A 25,474-nucleotide genomic window follows, 5' to 3' on the forward strand; every position below is an offset into this window, starting at 1 on the left:
AATCAGATAGGCTAAAAACCTGGAGACTCACCATGAGGTGACTAATGTTGCACAATGAACTTACCCTCACCAGAAGAGGAGGAAGTATCTTCACCATTTTACCAGGTGTTATGGGTTGAGTGGTGCCCCAAAGGGATATGCTGATGTCCCCCAGGACACACTGTCTTTGCAGGTGTAGTCAAGTTAGGATGAGGTCATAGGGTATAAAACGATTGGTATCCTGATAAGAAAAGGAGACACGTACAGACACAGATTTACAAGGGGAAGGGGAAGTGAAGATACACTGGGAGAACGCCATGTGACTCCGCAGGCAGGACTGGAGTGATGTTTCTACCAGCCGAGGAGCATCAAGGCTTGCTGGCTTCCACCAGAAATAAAAAGAAAGTCCTGATCAGCCCTGGAGACTTCCGTAGGAACCCCGCCCTGCTGACCCCTTGAGTTCAGACTTCTGACCTCCAGAACTGAGAGACAACACATTTTTGTTCTTTCAAGTCACCTGGTTTACAGGGCTTTGTTACAGCTGCCTTAGGGCTGCCCTGGTGGCTCAGACAGTAAAAAATCTGCCTGCAGTGCAGGAGACCCAGATTCAATCCCCGGATCAGAAAGATCCCCTCGAGAAGGGAATGGCAACCCAGTCCAGCATTCTTGCCTTGAGAATTCCACAGACAGAGGAGCCTCGCAGGCTACAGTCAGTGGAGTTACAAAGAGTTGGATATGACTGAGTGACTGACACACACACTAGGAAAGGAACACACCAGACATTCTCTTAAATGCCAAGCAATCAATGCCTGTCCTACAAGTCACCTTGTTTTCTTAACATTCTGCCTCATAATTTCTTCTTAGAGGAGAAATAAGATGGCAATGATAATTCCATCATCAGATGATAATTTTTTTTATTGTGTAGAAAAGCAATAATGAATCTCTACTGGAAGCAAATACAGTATCACTAAATGCTAAGGAATGTTGTTCTGGAACATAACATTTTTCTATTAAAAACTGTTTCTAACTAATATCACCACAGGGTTTTCATCTTCTTGTCTAGAATGGATGCCACATCATTTGTGGCTAAGCTCTTTCATAAAAAGGCATTGTTTTCAAAAGATAATATAATACAGAGGTTGAGGAATTGCTGTCATCTGTCATCTGTGGGCCCCAACCCATACCCCGGCAGTACTGTTTGGCTGTTGCTTGAGTGAGAAAAGAAGCACTCAGGAAATCCGCCAGTCTCAGAAGTCATGTTTTGAAAGAGGCAGAGCCAGTCTCACTTGATGAATCACATTCTGGAACAATCCCCAGCTTTGTGAGTGCTGTGTTGTCATTTCAGCTTTTTCCCTGAGAGCTCTTTATAGAAGTCTCTCCACTTACACGCTCATTGGCTTAAATAACATGAAGTCCATGAAATCCCAAAGTCTTTTCCCAAGAGAATGAGACAAAGTACAGACTGGAATATGCTGGGAGAAGGAGGGATGTCATTTCTGATTCCCGCTTTGTAATACCCCCACATCTGGACCTGCTCACTTCTACCACCTCCAAACTTTATGCCACCATTTCCTCCTCCTACTCCCCCAGTTTTCTTCCCCAAGAGTCGAGTCCTTGGTTAACTCTCCTCTGAATGGCTGCAGTGGTTCTTTTTAGATTATAGTTGATTTACAATGTTGTGTTACCTTCAAGTGTACAGCAAAGTGATTCATATATGTGTGTGTGACACACACATATCCTTTTAAGATTCGTATTCCATATACAATATTATAGAATATTGAGTATAATTCCCTGGGCTATGGCTTCCCATAGCAGAGTCATTACTTTGCCAACAAAGGTCCGTCTAGTCAAAGTTATTTATCCAGTAGTCATGTATGGATGTGAGAGTTGGACTATAAAGGAAGCTGAGTGCCAAAGAATTGATGCTTTTGAACTGTGGTGTTGGAGAAGATTCTTGAGAGTCCCTTGGACTGCAAGGAGATCCAATCAGTCAATCCTAAAGGAAATCAGTCCTGAATATTCATTGGAAGAACTGATGCTGAAGCTGAAACTCCAATACTTTGGCCATCTGATGGGAAGAGCTGACTCATTGGAAAAGACCCTGATACTGTGAAAGATTGAAGGCAGGAGAAGGGGACGACAGAGGATGAGATGGCTGGATGGTATCACTGACTCAATGGACATGAGTTTGAGTAAGCTCCGGGAGTTGGTGATGGACAGGGAAGCCTGGTGTGCTACAATCCATGGGATCCAAAGAGTGGAACATGACTGAGTGACTGAACTGAACCGATGGTGGCGCAGTGATAAACAATAAGTCTGCCAAACAGACCAAACAGGAGATGTGGGTTCAATCCCTGGGTCTGGAAGATGCCCTGGAGAAGGAAATGGCAACCCACTCTAGTATTCTTGCCTGGAGAATTCCATGGACACAGGACCCTGAAGGGCTACAGTTCATGGGGTCATAGAAGAGTCAGACACAACTGAGCGACTAAACAACATCAACACAGGAACATGAGGAGCGAGCCTTTCTTGAGTCCAGTGGTTCTCAGACCTCAGCAAGGGTCGGCGCCACCTGGGGTGCTTGTTGAAACCGAGTGCTGGACCCACCTCCAGAGTTTCTGGTTCAGTGGATCTGGAGTAGGGCCCGAGAGTTTTTATGTCTAACAAATCCTCTGGGGGTGTGGATGATGGGGATCCAGGACTACACTTTAAGGACCTGTCTCCACTCATTCATGGTGCTTTAGGCACTGTTGTACAAGCTCTTCACTTTTCCTTCAAGGCAGAGGAGATTTTTTTAAATTAAAATATTTTTGGTACAATATATACAACATTGAGGACTTCCCTGGTGGCTCAGATGATAGAGAATCTGCCTGCAATGCGGGAGACCTGGATTCCATCTGGGGTTGGGAAGATCCCCTGGAAGAGGGCATGGCAACCCACTCCAGTCTTCTTGCCTGGAGAATCCCCATGGACAGAGGAGCCTGCCGGGCAACAGTCCATGGGGTCATGCAAAGAGTCGGACACGACTGAGTGACTGAGCACAGCACAGTGCACAACATTAAATGTACCATCTTTGCTTTTTTTCAGCATACTGTTCAACAGTATAAGTCCATTCTCTCTGTTGCGTAACCATCACCACTATCCACCACAATCCAGAACTCTTTTTGTCTTGCAAAACTGGAACTCTGCACCCATTAGATGATAACTCTCCTTTTCCCCTCCCCCAGCCAGTGAACAATCAGTGTATTTTCTATCTTTATGAATTTGGCTACATTAGATCTCATACATGTGATTTATACAAGGTTTATCCTTTTGTGACTGGATGTCTTTCCGCTTAGCAGATGTCTTCAAAATTCATGGGTCAGAATTTCCCTCTTTTTTAGGGTTGAATAATATTCTAGTGTCTCTACTATATTGTTTATCCATTCCTCTGTCCATGGACAGTTGGGTTGCTCCCATCTCTTGGCTATGGTGAAAAATAGTACTGTGAATATAAATGTGCAAATATCTCTCTGAGACCTTGCTTTCAATTCTTGTATGTAGTGGAATGGCTGGAGCAGTGGAGTTTCTTATCAAGTGACTCATCCTGTGGATTATATGGGATAATGTAGATAAAGAATCAACATAGCGATCACACATAGAAATATAAACTTCTGCATCACACCGTCCTCTGGTCATTAGATCTATATAAACTAAATATCCTTTGATGGTGTTAAAGTTATTTGTGAGTATGGACTGTGTATAGGTGAGGTCGGTTAGGTTTAAAAGCATTCTGAATTTTTTCCTCTAACTTCACACTTGAACTGAGATAAGATTTTGGTGCAGACATAGGCACACTCTATTGTTTTTGTTTTTTTAGCCATAAGGTTCTTCTTTAAAAAAAAAAAACAACTTTTTATTTTGTGTTGGAGTATAGCTGATTAACAATGTTATAACAGTTTCAGGTGGGCACCAGTGTGTACATGTCCATTCCAAATTTCCTAACTATCCTTTCCCCCACTCCACTCCATCCTTCCTCCTGGCACCCACAAGTTCATTCTCTAAATCTGTGAGTCTGTTTCTGTTTTGGCCATGACATGTGGCATGTGGGATCTTAGTTTCCCAACCAGGGGTTGAACATGTCCCTGGTAGTGGAAGTGCAGAGCTGTAACCAGTGTAACACCAGGGAAGTCCCAAGCACGTCCTATTTTAAGCCTTTAGTGTGAATACTTGATATAACACTTGTTAAATAAGTACTTAATAGAAATGCTTGATGACAGGTTGCTTGTGTGAATCATTAGAAACGGTGTTGCCTCACTCAATCCCGGGAAGTCTCTTTCCTGGAAAGTGCTCTTTCACCTCATTTCACTTACCCTGCAAATACACTTGCAGAATGTTACTAAAGCAGAAGGATTCAAGGATGGGGATCATTAGATTCAGCACCAGCACTGGAAGTAAAGACTCATATGTGTGTTTTGGGAAAATATGTTCTCTAGAGTAAAGATGTTCACAGTGTGGTCTGCAGACTGACCAATCCATCCACTCTTGATCACCAGTCATGAAATGAGACATGAGCACACAGTAGAATGGAAATTCAGGCAAAGTAACCATGTCACTACACTACACACTGTCTAGGTCAGCTGACTTTTTTTTTTTGTAGCAAGAGTTTCTCAAGGAAGGGAGAGTGTGTAGATTAGATTCTGGTGCAGGCTCCCTCAATTGCACTGTCCCAGGTCACACTGAGTTTGTTGAGACAGTAGAAGCTATGTCCTCCGTGGGGTCTTGTCCTGTCTCAGATGGAATAAGGGACCAGGCATACTTGTCTATTATAGCACTTATTGCACTGTATTGTAATGGTCTTTTTGTAAATATAACATTTATTTAGTGTCTATTTTTTAAGTATAAAAATACATGTGCTGTGCCGAGGGCTCAGTTGTATCTGACTCTTTGTGACCCCATAGACTGTAGCCCTCCAGGCTCCGCTGTCCATGGGATTTTTCAGGCAAGGCCGATGGCGTGGATTACCATTCCCTTCTCCAGAGGATCTTCCCAATCCAGGGATCAAACCTGCATCTGCTGCATTGCAAGCAGATTTGTTACCTGCTGAGCCATTGCAGAAGCCCCCATAAAAATATATAGTACCTGCTAGCGATTCATGGGGTTGCAAAGAGTTGGACACTACTGAGCGATTGAACCATGAAAAAGAATGACGTTCTGATCAGTATTAAAACATGGATGAATCTTGAAGGCTTTCGGCTAAGTGAAACAAGCCATTCACAAAAAGACAAATACTGTATGAGTCCACATACAGAAGGTTCCTAGGACAGTCAGAATCATAACATAGGATGTGGGTTTGAAGTTACCAGGGCCTGTGGGAAGAGAAAGTGGGGAATTACTGCTTCACGGTTAGAGGGTTCCTGTTTGGGGTGATGAAGCAGTTTGTGGAAGAGTGGTGGTGGGTTTACAACACTGTGAATGTACTTAATGTCATTGAACTGGAGCCTTAAAAAGAGCTAGGACAGTATATTTTATATTATTATATCTTATCACAATAAAAAAGTAGAAATAGTAAAAAAATAGTACATGCTGGTTGAAAAGAATTCAAATAATATAGATATATATAAGGCAAAATGTGCATGAGAGGCCTGAGATAGCCAATCCTTTGCCCAGTCTCTAAAACCGCAGGAAAACATCCCAGATTTGGGAACCGCTCAAAACGGGCATGGAAGTTGGTTTGAAGGGGCCAACACTAAGTGACTCCTGGCATCAGGCCAGTCGAAGACACATTGCTCTCAGAGAAAATCTACAGGGGAAAGATGAAATACCTTCCACCATGGCTGGCAAGATCTAGTGCTTTAAAGTATATCCTCAAATCCTGGCAATGATTGTCTAAGAATACATTGATTGAGCACACAGTTTAAAAAAGTGCACTCACCCGTGCATTGCCAGACCCGCAACACACCCTGATGCACACAGCTGCGATCTTTGCTCCTTGGCAAAGTCCTCGTGGAGTCAGCAGGTTCACTGTCCCTTCCCCGAGCAAACCCCTCCCTCTCTTCACTCATCTCCCAGCGTTCCCCACACCTGTCCCTGTTTGTTTAAACCCCAGCCTGGGAAGTATGGACACCCTTCAGGATCAGTCTCACCACCATGCTTCTTCTGACTCCAGTTTTGGTAGCCATCATCTGCATTTTGATGGTGTGGATTTTTAAAAATGCTGATGGGAGCAGTGACAGAAAGAACGGGGAGCCTAGGGCTGAGGCTCGTCCCTGGGTAGATAAAGACTTGAAAGACAGCACCGATGTCCACCAGGAGGAAGCAGGTAAAGACACTGGCTCTGCTGCTCAGTTCCCATCTTCTGTATTTTTACGATGAGGGCAAGTGGCTGATGGGGCTTATGGAGAGAAATAAGTGCAGGCAGGTCAGTTTCATCATCAACTTCTATTGTGCAAACAAATTAGTGTGTGACGGAGACATCATTTCTCTTGGGTGTCAGCTTGTCATTTGCTGTGACCAAGTAAAAAACTGGATCATCAGTAAAAAAAACTGTTGAAGGGCTGGCTTTCTCCAGCTCCTGTCCTGACTGGCTGCTAAAATCTTTCTGCAGGGGGCACATCACAGGCTGGTGTGGCCATGAGATAAGCAGTCAGGTTTTGATCAAAAATTTGAAATAAAAAAAGGGCAGCTGTGTAAGGGCTCACTACTACTCATTATAGCAGCCCTGTGGGTTACAGACACGAGTGGCTGCGGTCCTCAAAGCTGAGTGTCTGATTCAGTAGACAAGGCAATGAACGGACAACTGAAAGAGAGTAAAAAAGAGACAGGTGGAACTGATGATAAGGTGTTTTGAGAAGGCTCAGAATCTTGGCAAGGCATTACAGAAGGGCTGAACCAGGCTGGGTGGATTACTAGAATATGAATAGTAAGGGTGAGAAGGTTAAGGGGAACAGAAGGAGCCTGAATACTAGAACTGCTAGGAAAGATGCTGAGAAGACGGAAGGACTGTGCTGACCAGGGAAGGGGTGAAAATGAAGTTGGATGTTGAGGATGGGCGGGGGCATGGTTGACCCAAGAAAGACAAGATGATGAAGGAGGCAGGCAGGCAGGGAGAGGTTTTTGGGAGCTCTGAGTGATCTGTGTTTGGGGTGGGTCTGAGGAGGCTCTGTGGGCTGGATTTGACTTGGAAGAGACTCAGTGACTCTCAGCTGGGGTAGTAATGGCACCAGTTCAGTTCAGTCGCTCAGTCGTATCCGACTCTTTGTGACCCCATGGACTGCAGCACGTCAGGCCTCCCTGTTCATCACCTACTCCCGGAGTTTACTCACACTCATGTCCCTTGAGTCGGTGATGCCATCCAACCATCTCATCATCTGTTGTCCCCTTCTCCTCCCACCTTCAATCTTTCCCAGCATCAGGGTCTTTTCAAATGAGTCAGTTCTTCACATCAGGTGGCCAAAGTATTGGATTTTCAGCTTCAACATCAGTCCTTCCAGTGAATATTCAGGACTGATTTCCTTTAGGATGGACTGGTTGGATCTCCTTGCTGTCCAAGGGACTCTGAAGAGTCTTCTCCAACACCACAGTTCAAAACAATCAATTCTTTGGTGTACAGCTTTCTTTATAATCAACTCTCACATCAATGCATGACTACTGTAAAAACCAAAGCTTTGACTAGATGGACCTTTGCTGGCAGAGTAATGTCTCTGCTTTTTAATACGCTGTCTAGATTGGTCATAACTTTTCTTCCAAGGAGCAGACATCTTTTAATTTCATGGCTGCAGTTACTATCTGCAGTGATTTTGGAGCCCCCTCTCAAAAAATAAAAAATAAAAATAAAGCTCCACCCTCCCTCCAAAAAAGGCCACCTGGAAGTATATGTGTGCATATGTGTATAAGTGTGTGTGTGTGTTTTGAGTTGTCCTAACCTTAGGATTCGGGAGTGGGGTACAAAGCTGGCAATCCATGCTGGAAGCCATGTAGCACTGGCTATACCATGTACACTGAGTATACCACACAGGGCCCAAGCCCAGGCAGCCTCCTAGCAGGGCTGTCTCTCACTCTCCTTCCTGGATGCCAACCATGCCAGCTGAGAAGCACTTTCCTGAATGAGGGGAGCTCCACTTTGAAGCTGGGTAAGGATCTGCTCTGGTAACAATGGGCAGGGTGGTAGGGATAGCGTGATGCAAGAGAAGAGGTGGATCCAGGGGACAGTCAAGGAAGAGCAATGGGCTCTGGCAATAAGTTAGCTGCTGGGAGAGGAAGAAGAGGGCAATGATTTGGAGGCTGGAAGAATCAGAACAACACTGTCATAAGCAGGTGAGGGGAGGGGACCCGGTTTAAAGGGGAGGCTGTTGAGTGTAGTGCAGGGCGTGTTGGGCTTGAATGAACAGTGGCACATTGAAGCAGAAAGATAGGCAGGTTTCTAGGTGAGAGATCCAGGCCACAGGCACTGATTGGAGAGTCACTAGCTTAAGGTGATGCTTGGAAGTTGGGGAAAAAATGAATTCACTAGAGGGTATTGCTAAAGAGAAGGCTGAGGAGAGAACCTGGTGGGGAGCACATTCAGATGAGAGGAACTGCCTGGGAGGAATGGACTTGGAAGAAAAGGTGTAGGGAAGAAGGGCCAGGTTAGTAACAAGCCCTTCCAGGTATTTTCTATATCCAAGGTCATTTTTACATAGGGTGACTCATAACAATACAGGGAGCAGGCACTATTATCATCCCTAGATTACAGATAAGGAAGCTGAGCTCAGATCATCTAAATCATCTGTCCAAGCAGCTAGTGGTGGAGCCAGGACCCAGCGGGAGCTGGTTCCAGAGTTCCAGGTCTACAAAGAAGGCTTTTCCAGGCTTTTCCAAAGAATGATCCAGAACAGAGTGGGCAGGAGATGGCCCACAGAGTTAAACGTTTCTTGAGAGATCAGAAGTAGTGTGCGCTTTGAGAAAAGCCCACTGGCTTTGAAGACCCAAGGGTGGAAGGGATACAGAGGGATCAATGTGGCTGGTGGGGAACCAGGGACCTGGGAGCAGGGACCCGCGCCTGATGGTTGGGACCAGATACCAGAGCTGTGCGGCCCCGTTCTGCTTCTCTGCCTGTTGATTCACTTCTCATTCTCTATTCTTTACAAGGAGGAATAAAGTGAACATGTAGCACCTGCCTCAGCAACCACGAGCAAATTTCCCCCAGTGTAGAGTTCACAGTCTCTTGTTGGGATTTTTCTTGTCTGCATAAGAGATACTTACTGAGGTCACATGGGCACACAGGTGGTAGGTAGGGCTAATGTTTAAACTCCGTCTCCTCTGGCACTCAAGTCCCTGCTCTTAACCACTGGGTGGGTGGACACTGTCTAAGAGAGGATACCCTGCCAGTACTGAGGCTCCGATGCAGGTATAATTAGAGAGGAGAAGGCTACCATTGCTTGCCTGGAGAATCCCAGGGACGGGGGAGCCTGGTGGGCTGCTGTCTATGGGGTCGCACAGAGTCAGACACGACTGAAGTGACTTAGCAGCAGTAGCAGCAGCCAAGGAAACACGAGATGGCTTTGCTAACAGAGAAGAGAGAACAGGGGCAAGCCATTTTGAAAATTAACAGAGACAAAACAGTTCAATAAGTATTGTAGGCCATTCTAGTGTGAGCTGAGGGAAATATGAGCACCAATCCAGCCTCTGCCAGCTCTGCCTCAGAAGATTCCTGTTCCACTTTCACAGATCGGGGAATCAGCCTGTGTGTGGGGGGGGTGGGGGGTGGGGGGCGAGGGGAGGAGAGGCGCGGGCAGGACATAGAGGGGACATGCTGACTAGATGTCAGACACAGACTTTGTCTGGGGACCAGTCACACATGGTGTCCTCATGAGGATTTTCTGTTCCCTCTTTATCTGTGGCAGAGGTCTGAGGAAGATAAATGACCCATATTTAATCTCAAATAGGAAACCTCAGATTGTTTCCCGAAAATGAACTGAAAATACCACACAAAAATCCTCTAGTCAGTCCCAGATTCATGAAAGCTCATGGAACTGGAAATAGGAGAAAAAGACAGGAAACACATTAAGATATGTCCATTTTAACATTAGTGTGGATTTTCTTTACTTGGCTTCGCTAGCCATCAAAAGCTAGTATTCTAACTGAATTTTCATTGTCCCAGTCACTGCTCATAAAGGCTTTGCCAAAATTTTTATCTAATGTGCTCAACACCTGAGAATAAAAATGTTCCTCAGACTTAGGAACAGAGAGATTTTTATGTACTCATATGCAGCTGTTTCAAACCTGTTCATTGGATCAATGACAGCTCATTTCAGTAAAAGCTTAACAAGTCAACCAATTAAAGACGGATTCATTCCAGTTCCAGCTCCTCTGCATGCCAACTAATCAACAACAGTCTCAACCAAGTAACACTGTTCCTACAGATGATATTAACCCTCTTACATGCCTGGAAGCCAACCAATGCCTGAACTCCTTGTTTTCCAACCAAGTGGTGTGCAAGAACTAGCCTGAGGAGATCTTAGAGGTTCTGAAAATTTATGGGCCATTTGTTCACTTGCTAGCAGCTTGAAGTCAGGCCATGATGGGAGTACTGACTCTATATTATAGCACTGGAAATTGGCCAGTGCTATAATTCAGTGCTCTTTTTCTCCCTACTCTCAGAGATCTGGTTTACCAGCACACCACTGACAAAAATGCTATATAACAGCAGCATTCAAGACCTGCCTAGCTTTCCTCTGCTGTAAGAAGCAAGGAATTCAGCTTCATCTTTGCATTTCATCATCTTTTGACACCCATGCATACTTTCGCATGACTAATTTTAAAAGGCTGGTTCACCAGGACTCCTGTAGGACATTATAGTCCTAGGAGAAAGGAGAGGTAAATTTGAATTCAGATGAGAGAAGATTAGGGACGGGAAAGGATTTGATGGAGATGTCATCCTTGGGATCAAATCTGGGTGGGTACTGCTGGGGAGAGTAAAGGTCAGCACAGGACATTGGGGACTCCAGAAGAGGTGGAGGGGCTCAGAAAATAAGTTCTGTCCACTTCACCTGGGATAGCATTGCTCTAGTCCAGATCTTTCCAGCTGAACACTCCCAGACTCCCCAAACCCACCCACCCTTGTTGTTGCTAGTGAGTCAATTTACACTGCAACAAATGGCTGAGAGGCCCACACAGAAAGGAAAGCGATGGCTGAGGAAGTGGAAAGGAGAAGTTCTCTGGGCCAATGCTGAGCTCCAGAGTTGTTCCCATTGTCAACTGCAAGAGCTGTGTCACCCAGAGCCTTATCAACATGGTTGCTGAAGGCTCCTCCAAAATTGCAGGGAGGGAACAAGGATGATACGACACAAATTGGCCTTGTGGTTTCATAGCCGGAAAACATTTGGCCCATTTGCCAAGATTTGGAAGTGGAACTGCAAAAACACAAAAGCAGTTCACATAGAGATGTAGCCAGAAAAATGCCTCCAAGTTAAACATTAAAGGATAGACATGACCTAGAATTACTTGGCCATTAAACCTAATTAGGGAGCAATTTGGCTCCTTGGCATTCAAACCACAATACAAGGCGAGTTGGTTTTGGTGTCAATAGCAAACTCCATGTGTGATAGCACATAACCTCTGTTAAAAGCAGACCACAGCGGTGTGCATTTATTTTGGAATATGTGGGCTCTACCGCTTAAATGAATCCACCAGAGTGGCTTGGCTGGTCTGGGCTGGAGGCAGAAAAGCCACAGAACGGAGGCTCTTCCCTCTCCTTTCGTGAGCCCACATTCCCTGCCGGGGATGGTTAGGAGTTCAAGAGGAAGGAGAAGCCGTGCCTTTTGTATCTGTTCACTGCACTGCAGTCCCTCAGAGCTTCTCTCCATCTGGCTCAGCTGACCCCTTTCTCCAGGTCAAGTGTAGACTTTCTGTCCTGGGAGAGTCTCCAGGAACAGCAGCCCCTCTGTGCTCTGCTCAGAAAGCCCTTCAGGACAATCCAACCCAGTGGTGGTTGGGGCCAAGTGTCTGCCCTGCTCAGAGACAAGGCTGTGCTGACAAGGCTTGAGAAGCAGCCCCTTCATTATGGCAGAGTAGGAGCACCTACCCTGGACTTCAGTGGCTGCAGAAACTGCTGAGTCATGCCCCTCTACTGCCTTTAGTTTCTGCAAATGGTGGACAGACCTGAAGTTAAGGAGGCCTTTCATGCCTTCTCTCATTTACCAATGACTAACTAAACAGGTTGCTGGACTTTGTGACACATGGGTGGGGAGTAGCATGGTGTCGGAAGTCTTTGCGGATGCGTTTGATATAGTTGACCTGATGACATCTGAGTTTGGTTCACAGTGGAATGCTAGAAAGCTGGTAGGTGTTAGTGGCCCCTCCCCCATCACAGCTAGTGCATTTGATTTCGTAACTGGGCCATCTCATTAAATGTGTACCATGTGGGCTCCCACTGCCCCTGGCTAGTAAAGTGTAAGAAGTTTCTCATTACTAACAGTGAGCTACCACGATCCCTACTAGTACTGTAGTTGGGTTCTCAGTCTCCCCCAAATCCCCTTTTCTCCCTCTTGCCTTTTTCTCCCCATCCTCACATACCCAGGAGTGAAATGTGTGCATGCTCCCTGGGGCAGAGGACTCTCTTCTACCTGAATTCCACCTGGAATGCCCCTCAGGGCCCTTAGGGCCAGGCCCTGGATCTTCTTGCTCTCTTCCCTCTGTTTCGATTATCATTCTCATCTTTATCTGAGGGCTTCCTTAGTGACATCTCACCTCCTGGATATTGACTGCAGTCCCCCCTAATCCTGAGGGGAAACCATGGGGGAAACCCCTCAGTCTTGAGGGGAAGACCCCAAGTGGATATCCTGAAACCACAGATAGTGCTGAACCCTACATATCCTAAGCTTTTCCTATACATACATGCCTATGGTGAAGTTTAAATTAGACACAGTAAGAGAATATCTGAATTGCCAGCATCATTACCCATGTGCTTTGAGGTCATTATTAAGTAAAATCAGGGTTACCTGAGAACAAGCAATACCTCATCAGTTGACCTGATAACTGTGCTGTGCTTTGTCACTCAGTAGTGTCCGTCTCTTTGCAACTCCACAGACTGGGGCACACCAGGCTCCTCTTTCAGGGGTCCATCAGGCTCCTCTGTCCATGGGGATTCTCCAGGCAAGAATGCTGGAGTGGGTTTCCACACCTTCCTCCATCTTCCCAACCTAGGGATCAAACTCAGGTCTCCAGCACTGCAGGTCAATTCTTTACCATTTGAGCCACCAAGTAAGCCCTAAAAGGCTACTAAGTGTCTAATTAGGTGGATATGTGGACAGAAGGACGATTCATGTAGGTAGGGGGACGGAGCAGGACAGGCATGAAATTTCATCATCTTGCTCAGAATGGTGCATAATTTAAAACTTCAGTTCAGTTCAGTTGCTCATTTGTGTCTGACTCTTTGCGACCCCATGGATTGCAGCACGCCAGGCTTCCCTGTCCAACACCAACTCCCTGAGCTTACTCAAACTCATGTCCATCGAGTTGGTGATGCCATCCAACCATCTCATTCTCTGTCATCCCCTTCTCCTCCTGCCTTCAATCTTTCCCAGCATCAAGGTCTTTTCCAATGAGTCAATTCTTTGCATCAGGTGGCCAAAATATTGGAGTTTCAGCTTCAGCATTAGTCCTTCCAATGAATATTCAGGACTGATTTCCTTTAGGATGGACTGGGTGGATCTCCTTGCAGTCCAAGGGACTCTCAAGAATCTTCTCCAACACCACAGTTCAAAAGCATAAATTCTTTGGCATTCAGCCTTCTTTATAGTTCAACTCTCACATCCATACATGACTACTGGTATAAATTGCTTATTTCTTGAATTTTCCGCTTAATGTATTCAGAACACAGTTGACCCTGGGTAACTGAAACCTGCCTCAGAAAGCAAAACCTCTGTACTTGGCGGGCAGGAAGGAAGGAACACTGATTTAGGAGTTAAGAAACCTAAACTATAGTTCTGGCTCCATGAAAGATTACTGCATGTTTAGGACAAATTAACTGTATCCATTCATTCCATCTCCTACTTTTGCCCCACCTTCCCCAGACGGTTCATCTCTCATCCTTCTGTCTCACTTAAGAGACCATGAAGTGTCTTAACAGTTGTGTTCAGTTGATCTACCCTTGGGTTTTTTTGCGCAACTCATTTCTATGGCTTTCTTATTAAAACAACACACACACACACACACACACACACACACACACACATCCCTTAATTGTGAAATGTAAGGTAGCGGTTGGTTTAGTCACTAAGTCATGTTGAACTCTTTGCAACCTCACGGACACAGGGATCGAACCTGCATCTGCTGCACGGCAGGTGGATTCTTTATCCTGAGCCACCAGAGAAGCCTGTGATATGTCATATGCTGGCTGGGAAAGTGTATAAAACATAGATGGATGGCTTAACAAATAATTTGAAAGCAAAAATCCATATAATCATCACTTAGATCAAGAAGTATAAATTTCTAGTACTCCATAAATCCATGCATTCCCAGTCACACCTCTTCATCCCACAGACATAACTACTATTTTTAAGTCTATAGGAATTACTTCTGTGCTTTATAGACGTGTCACCTAAACATGCATTCCTAAACAGTAGAGCTCTATTGCTTATATTCTTTTGACTTTGTTCTTTAGCTTAACATTTTATTTGTAAAATTCATTCAGGTTCGGCACGTGACTGCAGTTCATTCATTTTTGCTGCTGTATAGTATTCTGTTTCATGCTGCTGCTGCTGCCAAGTTGCTTCAGTCGTGTCCAACTCTGTGCAACCCCATAGACGGCAGCCCACCAGGCTCCCTCGTCCCTGGGATTCTCCAGGCAAGAACACTGGAGTGGGTTGTCATTTCCTTCTCCAATGCAGGAAAGTGAAAAGTGAAAGTGAAGTCGCTCAGTCGTGTTTGACTCTCAGCAACCCCATGGACTGTAGCCCACCAGGCTCCTCCATCCATGGGATTTTCCAGGCAAGAGTACTGGAGTGGGGTGCCATCATGAGTATATCACAATTTATTTATTTTACTGTTGATGAAGATCTGGGCTATCTCCAGTTCAGAACTATGATAAACTATGCCTCTAGGAACATTTTAATACTTATTTCTGGAATACACATGCATGACTTTCTCTGAGATATGCATGGGATTGCTGAGTTAGAGTGTGATGGGCATGGAAATGTATCACCTAGATCACCCTTCAAGGAAAGACTAGTTGCCCCTTCTATTGGGAGTGTTGTAAACAAAGAGCCTTCAGCTGTCTGCATATTTCAGGATTTACCTTTGCTTTGCCCAAGATTCTGCCTTTCCCAGGGTGGTTTATATGCAATAACTGATTGGCTTAGGGGTATAAAGGCCCAGTCATTTGGGCCTAGTTGGGGACAACTCTGATGGGATATTTTTCTTCCAAAGAAGCCCTATTATTGGCTAAGCCATCATACAAGGCTTACATTGAAATATGATGTCTTCTATCCAATCGTGTTTCTTGCCTTTCCTTTCCACAAATTTTGTTCCCAAAGCTACTTCCTGTAAACATCCTACACACTAGTCTCAGTATGAAACTGCTTCATGATCTGTCTGATAATTCCAATATCTCAAGTCTTTGTAGGTCTATTTCTGATGCCTGCGGTTTCTATGGTTATTATTCATGACTTCTTATTTTCTTGAACACACTTATTTTTTAAGGTACACTGGTTATTCTTTTGGAAAATTACTCATAATTTTTTTTGAGGCCTGAGATATATTTAGGGCTTCCCAGGTGATATAGTTAGGCTTTCCTCAGTGGTAAAGAATCCACCTACCAAGCAGGAGACAGTGGTTTTAATCCTGGATCAGGAAGATCCCCTAGAGAAAGAAATGGCAACCCGCTTCAGTAGTCTTGCCTGGGAAAGCCCATGGAGAGAGGAGCCTGATGGGCTACAGTTCATGGGGTCCCAAAAGAGTCAGACAAAACCTAGCAACTAACCGACAATAAGAAGATATTGTTACTTATTCCAGGGAATAGTCACATCTGCACCTACAAGTTGAGCAACATTGTAACACTGGGACATCTTTAATATGAGGTCAGGTCTTATGGTTCCTTGGATCACTCACAGGATATTATTCTAGGCTCTAAGTTACCAGGGCTGGATTAGTTACGTTTTAGTCTTACTGTTGGAACATAAACCTTCAAGCCCTGGGTGACCCTGGGGTTTTGACTTTTGTCACCATCTCTTTGTCTGAACTCAGCCTCATGGCTGTTTCTAGGCAACTGGAAAATATTCTCTGGACATTTGATTGCTGGTCTACCTCTTCTGGTACTAACCTTCACCTAGATTTTTAACTATGATGTCCTATAGTCACAGACTGGTGGTGGTGGTTTAGTCGCTCAGTGGTGTCCACCCTTTGGAACACCATGGACCATAGCCTGCCAGGCTCCTCTGTCCATGGGATTTCCCAGGCAAGAATACTGGAGTGGGTTGCCATTTCTTTCTCCAGGGGATATTCCCAACCCAGGGAGCGAACCCAAGTCTCCTACATTGCAGGGGGATTTTTTACCACTGAGCCACCAGGAAAATTACAGATTAGCTCATTAATATGTGGAAGAAAACATTCTAAATTTTATTACCTTTTTTCACTTTAGAGTGAAATTTAAATTATTTAAATTATGTAAGGTTTAAATTATGTAAATAACCATTACTGAAAATGAGAACCCTTTAGTAAATGTCACAACAACCACAATATAATCATAACTCCAACATCAGTTAATCCATGGAATCAAAATGGATTTGTATCTACTCAAGGAAGAAAGTCACAGCTAACTGTTTTGTGTCACACAGCTGAAGGCATGGGATATAATATGTCTTATCAGGCAAATATTCATTGGGTTTTGGGTTGTGAATGAGAAAGATATATGATAGCATTATATTCAGTTTTCTAAAGATACAGTTCAGGTAGTACAGTAATAATTCAGTAACACATGCACATACATACAGATAAATTTTATGGTTTAAAACAATCTGAATCTGTTACCTTAAGGAAAGGAAGTGCTGAGCATTTTTGGGAATTTGATCATAGTGGATTCTGATTACCTGCTGTTAACTAGTAGGAGTTGCCTTCTACTGGTTATGTGGCTTCTCTGCACCAATCCCCATCAGGCTGAAAAATATCAGATCAGGTTTAGGAAAGACTTCAGCCTTTGTATAAAAGAACTATCTACTCATTAGATTCCACTGATATTTTCAGTGTTTATTTCTTTGGCAGCATTCTTGGTGAAGCCTTGTTTATCTGATTTAAATTTCCCTCAGAAGTCCAACTCACATCAATTTATTCTATTTGATGTACTGAAGTCCACTTCTGTACTGGTCTCTTTTTGGCATCTTCTGCCTCCAAGATTCTAGTAGTTGGTGAAGCCCAACAATAACCAGAAGTCCAAAACTAACTCAAGTTAAGCATGTGTATGCATGTAGAATATATATATATATATATGTATAATATGGTAGAACATATAATATATATATATGTGAGTGAAGTCGCTCAGTCATATCTGACTCTTTGTGACCCCGTGGACTGTAGCCCACCAGGCTCCTCCATCCATGGGATTCTCCAGGCAAGAATAGTGGAGTGGGTTGACATTTCCTTCTCCAGGGGATCTTCCCAACCCAGGGATCGAACCCAGGTCTCTCGCATTGCAGGCAGATGCTTTAACCTCTGAGTCACCAAGGAAGCCCTTATATATACCTGCCTGCTTCTACCATGTTCTACCATATATTATGGTTCATACCATATAACATGGTAGAAGCAGGCAGGTGTAAAGATAAATTTAGTGTAGGTAAGCAGAACAGATTTTTTCCTTACAGATAATCATGATGGTGTGATCACTCACACTCACCTAGAGCCAGACATCCTGGAATGTGAAGTCAAGTGGGCCTTAGAAAGCATCACTATGAACAAAGCTAGTGGAGGTGATGGAATTCCAGTTGAGCTCTTTCAAATCCTAAAAGATGATGCTATCAAAGTGCTGCACTCAATATGCCAGCAAATTTGGAAAACTCAACAGTGGCCACAGGACTGGAAAAGGTCAGTTTTCATTCCAATCCCTAAGAAAGGCAATGCCAAAGAATGCTCAAATTACTGCACAATTGCACTCATCTCACATGCTAGTAAAGTAATGCTCAAAATTCTCCAAGCCAGGCTTCAGCAATACGTGAACTGTGAACTTCCAGATGTTCAAGCTGGTTTTAGAAAAGGTAGAGGAACCAGAGATCAAATCGCCAACATCCGCTGCATCATGGAAAAAGCAAGAGAGTTCCAGAAAAACATCTATTTCTGGTTTATTGACTATGCCAAAGCCTTTGACTGTGTGGATCACAATAAACTGGGAAAATTCTGAAAGAGATAGGAATACCAGACCATCTGACCTGCCTCTTGAGAAACCTGTATGCAGGTCAGGAAGCAACAGTTAGAACTGGACATGGAACAACAGACTGGTTCCAAATAGAAAAAGGAGTACCTCAAGGCTGTATTTAACTTCCATGCAGAGTACATCATGAGAAACACTGGGCTGGAGGAAACACAAGCTGGAGTCAAGATTTCCAGGAGAAATGTCAATAACCTCAGATATGCAGATGACACCACCGTTATGGCAGAAAGTGAAGGAGAACTAAAGAGCCTCTTGATGAAAGTAAAAGAGGAGAGTGAAAAAGTTCGCTTAAAGCTCAACATTCAGAAAACGAAGATCATGGCATCTGGTCCCATCACTTCATGGGAAATAGATGGGGAGACAGTGGAAACAGTGGCTGACTTTATTTTGGGGGGCTCGAAAATCACTGCCGATGGTGATTGCAGCCATGAAATTAAAAGATGCTTACTCCTTGGAAGGAAAGCTATGACCAACCGAGGCAGCATATTCAAAAGCAGAGACATTACTTTACCAACAAAGGTCCGTCTAGTCAAGGCTAGTTTTTCCACTGGTCATGTATGGATGTGAGAATTGGACTATAAAGAAAGCTGAGCACAGAAGAACTGATGCTTTTGAACTGTGGTGTTGGAGAAGACTCTTGAGAGTCCCTTGGACTGCAAGGAGGTCCAACCAGTCCATCCTAAAGGAGATCAGTCCTGGGTGTTCATTGGAAGGACTGATGTTGAATCTGAAACTCCAATACTTTGGCCACCTCATGCAAAGAACTGACTCATTGAAAAAGACCCTGATGCTGGGAAAGATTGAAGGCAGGAGGAGAAGGGGACGACAGAGGATGAGATGGTTGGATGGCATCACCGACTCAATGGACATGGGTTTGGGTAGACTCCACAGTTGGTGATGGACAGGGAGGCCTGGCGTACTGCAGTTCACGGCGTCTCAAAGAGTTGGACATGACTGAGCGACTGAACTGAACTGAATATTTTTGTGTCTTATTTAAGAAATTCTTCTTCTCCACAAAGTCATTAAGATAGTCTCCTACATTCGTTTTTAAAAACTTCAAAAATTGTCTTTCATAATTAAAACTCTGATGAGAACAGGCAATATTCATTCAGTTTCAATATCTGATGAAAGAGTTGAAATGTTTCACCATTAACTATGCAGTTGGTTCTGGGGTGTTTTGATTTTGTTTTTTCCCCATAGTTAGACTTTATTAGGTTAAGAAAGTTCTTTTCCACTCTCAATTTACTAAGAGATGAATGCCTAATTTTATACATATATATATATATGTGTGTATATATATATATACACACACTCTACATTCAAAGCATTCCTATTTTTTATAATCTTTAATTTTTTAAGACAATATCTTAGAATTTCTTTCAGTTGGAATCTTTGTAGTTCACATTTGAATCTTTGTAATTCAGACCAAAAATACTGTCTAGTTATGGTGAAAGGAATGAAGAAACACACATGTTCAGAGCTAGAACTGTGATATTTTAGATATATAACCAACAATTTCAAGAATGTTGGAATGAAGCATCTGGGAATTCAGCAATAAGGTCTTCTGAACTCTTTTGTTTGAAAAGTCTACCAGGAACTTCACAGTGTTATTGACTGGAAAACCTTCTAAAATGAGGTGATTGGGTCTGCCCGTGGTGAGGCTTCTAGTTCACCAGATGTATCTTCCCTGTTTATCTTCTACCGGATCTGTGAGTTCATTTTCTTCATTTTACCATTTTCAGCTCCACCTATTGAATCCTCCATTGCATCTTCATCTTCTGTACAACCTTGAACTATACATAATGGATTTTCACAGCTCTCTGAACAGGACGGAAGCAGAGGAAACCAAGAAACATGGCAGAAGCAGGCAGGTGTAAAGATAAAATTTAGTGTAGGTAAGCAGAACAGGTGTTTTCCTTATGGTTAATATTTTTGTCTCTTGTTTAAGAAATTCTTCTTCTCTACAAAGTCATGAAGACAGTTTCCTACATGCTTTCCTAAAAGCTTCAAAACTTAGCCTTTCATAATTAAAACTCTGGTGAGAATAGGGAATATTAACTCATTTTCAATATCTGATGGAAGAGTTTAAATGTTTCACCATTAACTATGCAGTTGGTTCTGGGTGTTTTCATTTTTTCCCCATAGCTAGACTTTATCAGGATAAGAAAGTTCCTTTATACTTCCAATTTACTAAGAGACGAATGTCTAATTTTATCAAACACTTTTTCCGTATTCCAATGACTACTAGTTTGTGAATGTAACAAACACGGTTTTGCTAACGTTGTTAACTTGCATTCCTGGGATAATCCCAACTTGATCAAAGTGCATTGTTCTTTTTATATTGTTGAATTCTGTTTACCAATATTTTTGTCAGGACTCTTTGCATCTATATTTATGAGGAAGTTGAATCTGTAGCCTTTCTTTCTTGTAATGTCCAAGTCAGACTTGGTAACAAGGTTGTGAGTGTCATAAAATGAGTTGGGGATGATGTTTCCTCTATTTCTATTCTTGGTAAGAGTTTGAAAAAATTTAGCAATAATGGTTCTTTGTGATAAAGAACCTGCTTGCCAGTGCCGGAAACTAAGAAATGAAGGTTCGATCCCTAGGTCGGGAAGATCCCCTGAAGGAGGGCATGGCAACCCACTCCAATATTACTCAGGCTTCCCAGCTGGTGCCAGTGGTGAAAAAAATCCTGCCTGCCAATGCAGGAGACATAAGAGACAAGGGTTCGATCCCTGGGTTGGAAAGATCCCTTGGAGGAAAGCATGGCAACCCACTCCAGTAGTCTTGTCTGGAGAATCCCATGGACAGAGGCACCTGGAGAGTTGGACACGACTGAAGCGACTCAGTATGCATGCATACATGCATGTTCTTTGAGTGTTTGATAGAACCAACTCCCTTATGAAGCCATCTGGGCCTCTTCCTAAAGGAATCTTTTTGCCCCTCTGGCTGATTTTGAGATTTTATATTTGATTATAAAAGATGTGGGCTTCTTTTCTCTTTCACTGCTGCTGCCGCTGCTAAGTCGCTTCAGTTGTGTCTGACTCTGAGAGACCCTATAGACGGCAGCCCACCAGGCTCCTCTGTCCCTGGAATTCTCCAGGCAAGAACACTAGAGTGGGTTGCCATTTCCTTCTCTTTTACTACCTGGGATTGACTGGGGCTCTCGAATCTGTAGATTTGGCATTTTTCATCAGTTTTTTTTTTTTTTTTAAATCAGATGCATGCATCTGTCCGTGGGATTCTCCAGGGAAGAACACTGGCGTGGGTTGCCATGCCCTCCTGCAGAGGATCTTCCACACCCAAGAACTGAACCTGAATCTCTTGTGTCTCCTGCATTGCAGTGGCTTTTCTTCTGCTGAGCCACCCTGGAAGCCCTTTTAACAAATAGTCTCCTTCAAATACGGCCTCTGCCACATTCTCTTTCCCATCTCTTGCTGTGACTATCATCAGACATATAATAGACATTCTCATTCTGCTTTATTTTTCTTGATCTTTTATGTTTTCCGTCTTTTGGTCTTTCCTTGCTCTATTCATGGTATTTTTTTCTGAGTTATCTTCAGTTCATTAATTCTTTCTTTAGGTATGTCTAACCTGCTGTTAAACTCATCCACCAAGTTCTTAGTTCTGTTATTTTATTTTTCATTTCTAAAAATCTCTATTTTAAACTATTTTCCATGTAACTTTTCATTTTTTCCTGTATCCTACAGATTTATAAATGCTTGTCTTTTTTTCCTTCCAAACCTAGCCATCAAAGTTTTTCTATCTTTTGAGTCTGACGATTCCATATTTGGAGACTTCACGTGTCTGATTCTATTTTTAAAAATCTGCTCTGCTATATTTTGTTCAAGGTGTTTTGGTTTTATGTATGTCTGGTTGTCTTTGGTAGGTTGCTGACTATTGTACTTAAAATTATCTGTATGTTGGCATTTGCTTCTGTTAGGTGATGGGGCTATTTTCAGGCAGGACCACATTGTTCCAAGTTCAGTTCTGAGGCATGACTCACAAAAATGCTGTAACCTCTTGAGGGCTGACTTATTTACATTTCTTACTTTTTCTAAGGATGTAGTCTTGGGGTCCCAGCTTGTTAGGCTTCCCATTGTATATGGGTCTGGGCTTTGATTTCTGTCTCTCTTGATCATTGAAAATATAAAAATAAACATGTAGGGATTGGCAGATACTAACAGGGCAAATGCAGCTTTTGCAGTTATTTACCTTCGCAGGTTCCTAATTTCCCTTAAGTTTTGGCCTGGGTATGTCTTACTATGCTGTTAGCAATTTAATGATTTTACAATAGGTTTTAAAGTAATACTTTTTTTTTTTTTTCAAGATCTTAGTGATTTTCGATGATTGCTAATGGCTCAGATGTTAGAGAAACTGCCTTCAATGCAGGAGACCCAGGTTCAATCCTTGGGCCAGGAAGATCCCCTAGAGAAGGAAATGGCTACCCACTCTAGTATTCATGCCTGGAGAATTCCATGAACAGACAGCCTGGTGGGCTACAGTTGATAAGGTCACAAAAAGATCAGACACTGCTGAGCGACTAACACTTTGGACTTCCCTGGTTGCTCAGACTGTAAAGTGTCTGCCTACAATGTGGGAGACCCGGGTTCAATCCCTGGGTCGGGAAGATCTCCAGGAGAAGGAAATGGCAACCCACGCCAGTATTCTTGCCTGGAAAATCCCACGGATGGAGAAGCCTGGTAGGCTATAGTCCATGGGGTTGCAAAGAGTCGGACATGACTGAGTGACTTCACTTTCACTTTAGTGATTTTCAGCTGGTGGGAGACAGCTTCAATAAGCTAGTTCACCATTAACAGAAATTTATATTTTTCATCTATGAGGAAGCAAAAATTTTCTTTTTCTTGATTTGTAACCAGTCTGGGGTTTGAAGGACAGTCAAGATCAGAGTTCAGGATTCTCAGACCCTTTTCATTTTTTTATGATGTTTTTGAGCTCATATCCTTATAGATATTTTTGAGAACTTGATTTCCCTTTCCCTAGTGGTTGCTTTGTGACTCTAAAGGAGGAAAAAGAATTTTCCCTCTATTCTTCTAGGTTTTTGGCTGAGACATCTCTTCTTCATAATGAATACAGGTTAACAAGAGAAAAACAAACAGAAATTTAACAATATGTATATTTCTTGTGTACATGAGAGAGACCCAGGAAAACTGAGTAACCCCCTTGAAATGGCTCTAGAAGGAAAGTGAAAGTTGCTCAGTTGTGTCCAACTCTTTGTGATCCCATAGACTGTAGCCTGCCAGGCTCCTCTGTCCATGGAATTCTCCAGGCAAGAATACTGGGGAGTGTTGCCCTTCCCTTCTCCAGGGAATCTTCCCAAGCCAGTAATCAAACACGGGTCTCCTGCATTGCAGGCTGATTCTTTACCAGCTGAGCTGCCAGGGAAATGGCCCCAGCCACCACCTTAAATATTTTCAGATAAAGACAAAAGAAAGGAGTTGGGGGTTGGGCAGAGTCAGTTATGGGAGGTTATCAGAAAAAGCAGAGTAAATAAGGGTAAAGTTGTTACAGAGATTTATGGCCACACCTTCTCTATTGGCAAGAGTTCACTGTGATTTAGAATCATCCCTCTCTTCCCGGTGCAGAGAGGAAGATACTTCCAAATGGAGAATTCCTTTATAAATGTAAACGTCTACTTACCAAAGGGTGACTTCTACTCTGGTTTTCAGAGTTTCTCCTGTGTCTGCTGTTTCCTAAAAACAGTCAACTCAAAAGAATTCTTATGCTAATGAGGCATGTGGGGGCGGGAAAGGAGCATTCCCTTTCAAAACCAAGAGATCATTTAATCTGCTGTCTTGTTCCTACTTGCAGAGGCTGATGAATGGCAAGAGTCAGAGGAAGAGGTGGAACACATCCCGTTCTCCCACAACCGATACCCAGAGAAGGAAATGGTTAAGAGATCCCAGGAGTTTTATGAACTTCTCAATAAGAGACGGTCTGTTAGATTCATAAGTAACGAGCAAGTCCCAATGGAGGTCATTGACAATGTCATCAAAGCAGCAGGTCTGTACATGTGCAGTGGGTCTTTGAGAATGTCCGCTGCAAGTGACAGTGGTAGAGCAATGTTGAAATTCAAACGCAGCAGATAAAGCCTGGAGTGATAGGTTCACCTGCAAAGTCTTGTTCGTGCAAGTTGCTATGCCCAATGCACAGAGAGGCCAAACACACCAAATGTAGGAGTTTGGAGCAGAGAAAGGTTTATTGAAGTGCCATGCAAGGAGAGGGGTGGTTCGTTCCCTAAAAGCCCCCTGAGTTCAAAGCATTTTTAAACAGCAGCTGAGGGAGAGGAGCCGCAGGGTATGCAATCCTCTCAGGTACAAGTCTCTGACTGGCTGATGGTGAGCTCGCAGGGTGGTGTCATAAGGGTTAACTTCATCAGACATTAGGCTCCAGGAGCTCATGGGGTCAAATAGTTAACACCTTCCATTTGGTGGGGGGGTTCACATCAGAGAGTAACATGGGAACTTACATTACCATATGTAAAATACATAGCCAATGGGAATTTGCTCTATGTCTCAGGGAACTCAAACAGGGGGCTCTGTATCAACCTAGAGGGCTTTATGTTTGATTTGACTTGATTTTACAATTCAGTATGCCCTCTCTACCACAGGGACTGGTGGATGGTGAACTCATGAAGGCTGGCAGGCTTGAGAGCCCTTCTATAGAGTTTATGCCATTGAATTACTCACTAGGAAGGAAAAAAAATACTTCTGAAATATTCCACACTGTGGTCTGCTTCTAGAAACAGTGAGCGATTTCTAGGAGAGAGTGGTGACTTCCAGACCAGAACCTGGCTCGCTCCTTAGCTGAAATCTTAAGGAGAAGTGAAGCTCCTTGAGTCCATGATGCACTATGAAGCTTTGTCAGGGATACTGGGACTGATCCAAGTATGGTCTGAGTTTTCCCAAAGCCTGTGAGAGCTGAAAAGCACATTGCTATGTGTCCAAGCGCCCAGGGCCAAGAAGTTCTCACGTATCCACATAGGACCACAAGCCCACAGTGCCACCCTCAGAACTGTGATATAGGCACTAAACAACTTATAGTTCAGTTGCCTTTCGGAGAGCGCTCTTTTAAAAATCTGCTCATTGATTTAGTGGC

General features: G+C 43.5%; 1 protein-coding gene across 1 annotated transcript in view; it reads left to right on the forward strand.

The window, feature by feature from the left end:
- The first annotated feature begins 6,081 nt into the window (after window positions 1-6,081).
- Window positions 6,082-25,474, forward strand: part of IYD (iodotyrosine deiodinase) — a 30,057-nt gene continuing 10,664 nt past the window's right edge. Inside the window, exons 1-2 of the mRNA XM_068985153.1 lie at window positions 6,082-6,280; window positions 24,188-24,379. Of these exons, the coding sequence (XP_068841254.1) occupies window positions 6,109-6,280; window positions 24,188-24,379 (364 nt within the window). The 5' untranslated portion in view covers window positions 6,082-6,108. The remainder of the gene's footprint in view (window positions 6,281-24,187; window positions 24,380-25,474) is intronic.

Source organism: Capricornis sumatraensis, chromosome 13, assembly GCF_032405125.1.
Source record: "Capricornis sumatraensis isolate serow.1 chromosome 13, serow.2, whole genome shotgun sequence".
Classification (NCBI taxonomy): Eukaryota; Metazoa; Chordata; class Mammalia; order Artiodactyla; family Bovidae; genus Capricornis; species Capricornis sumatraensis.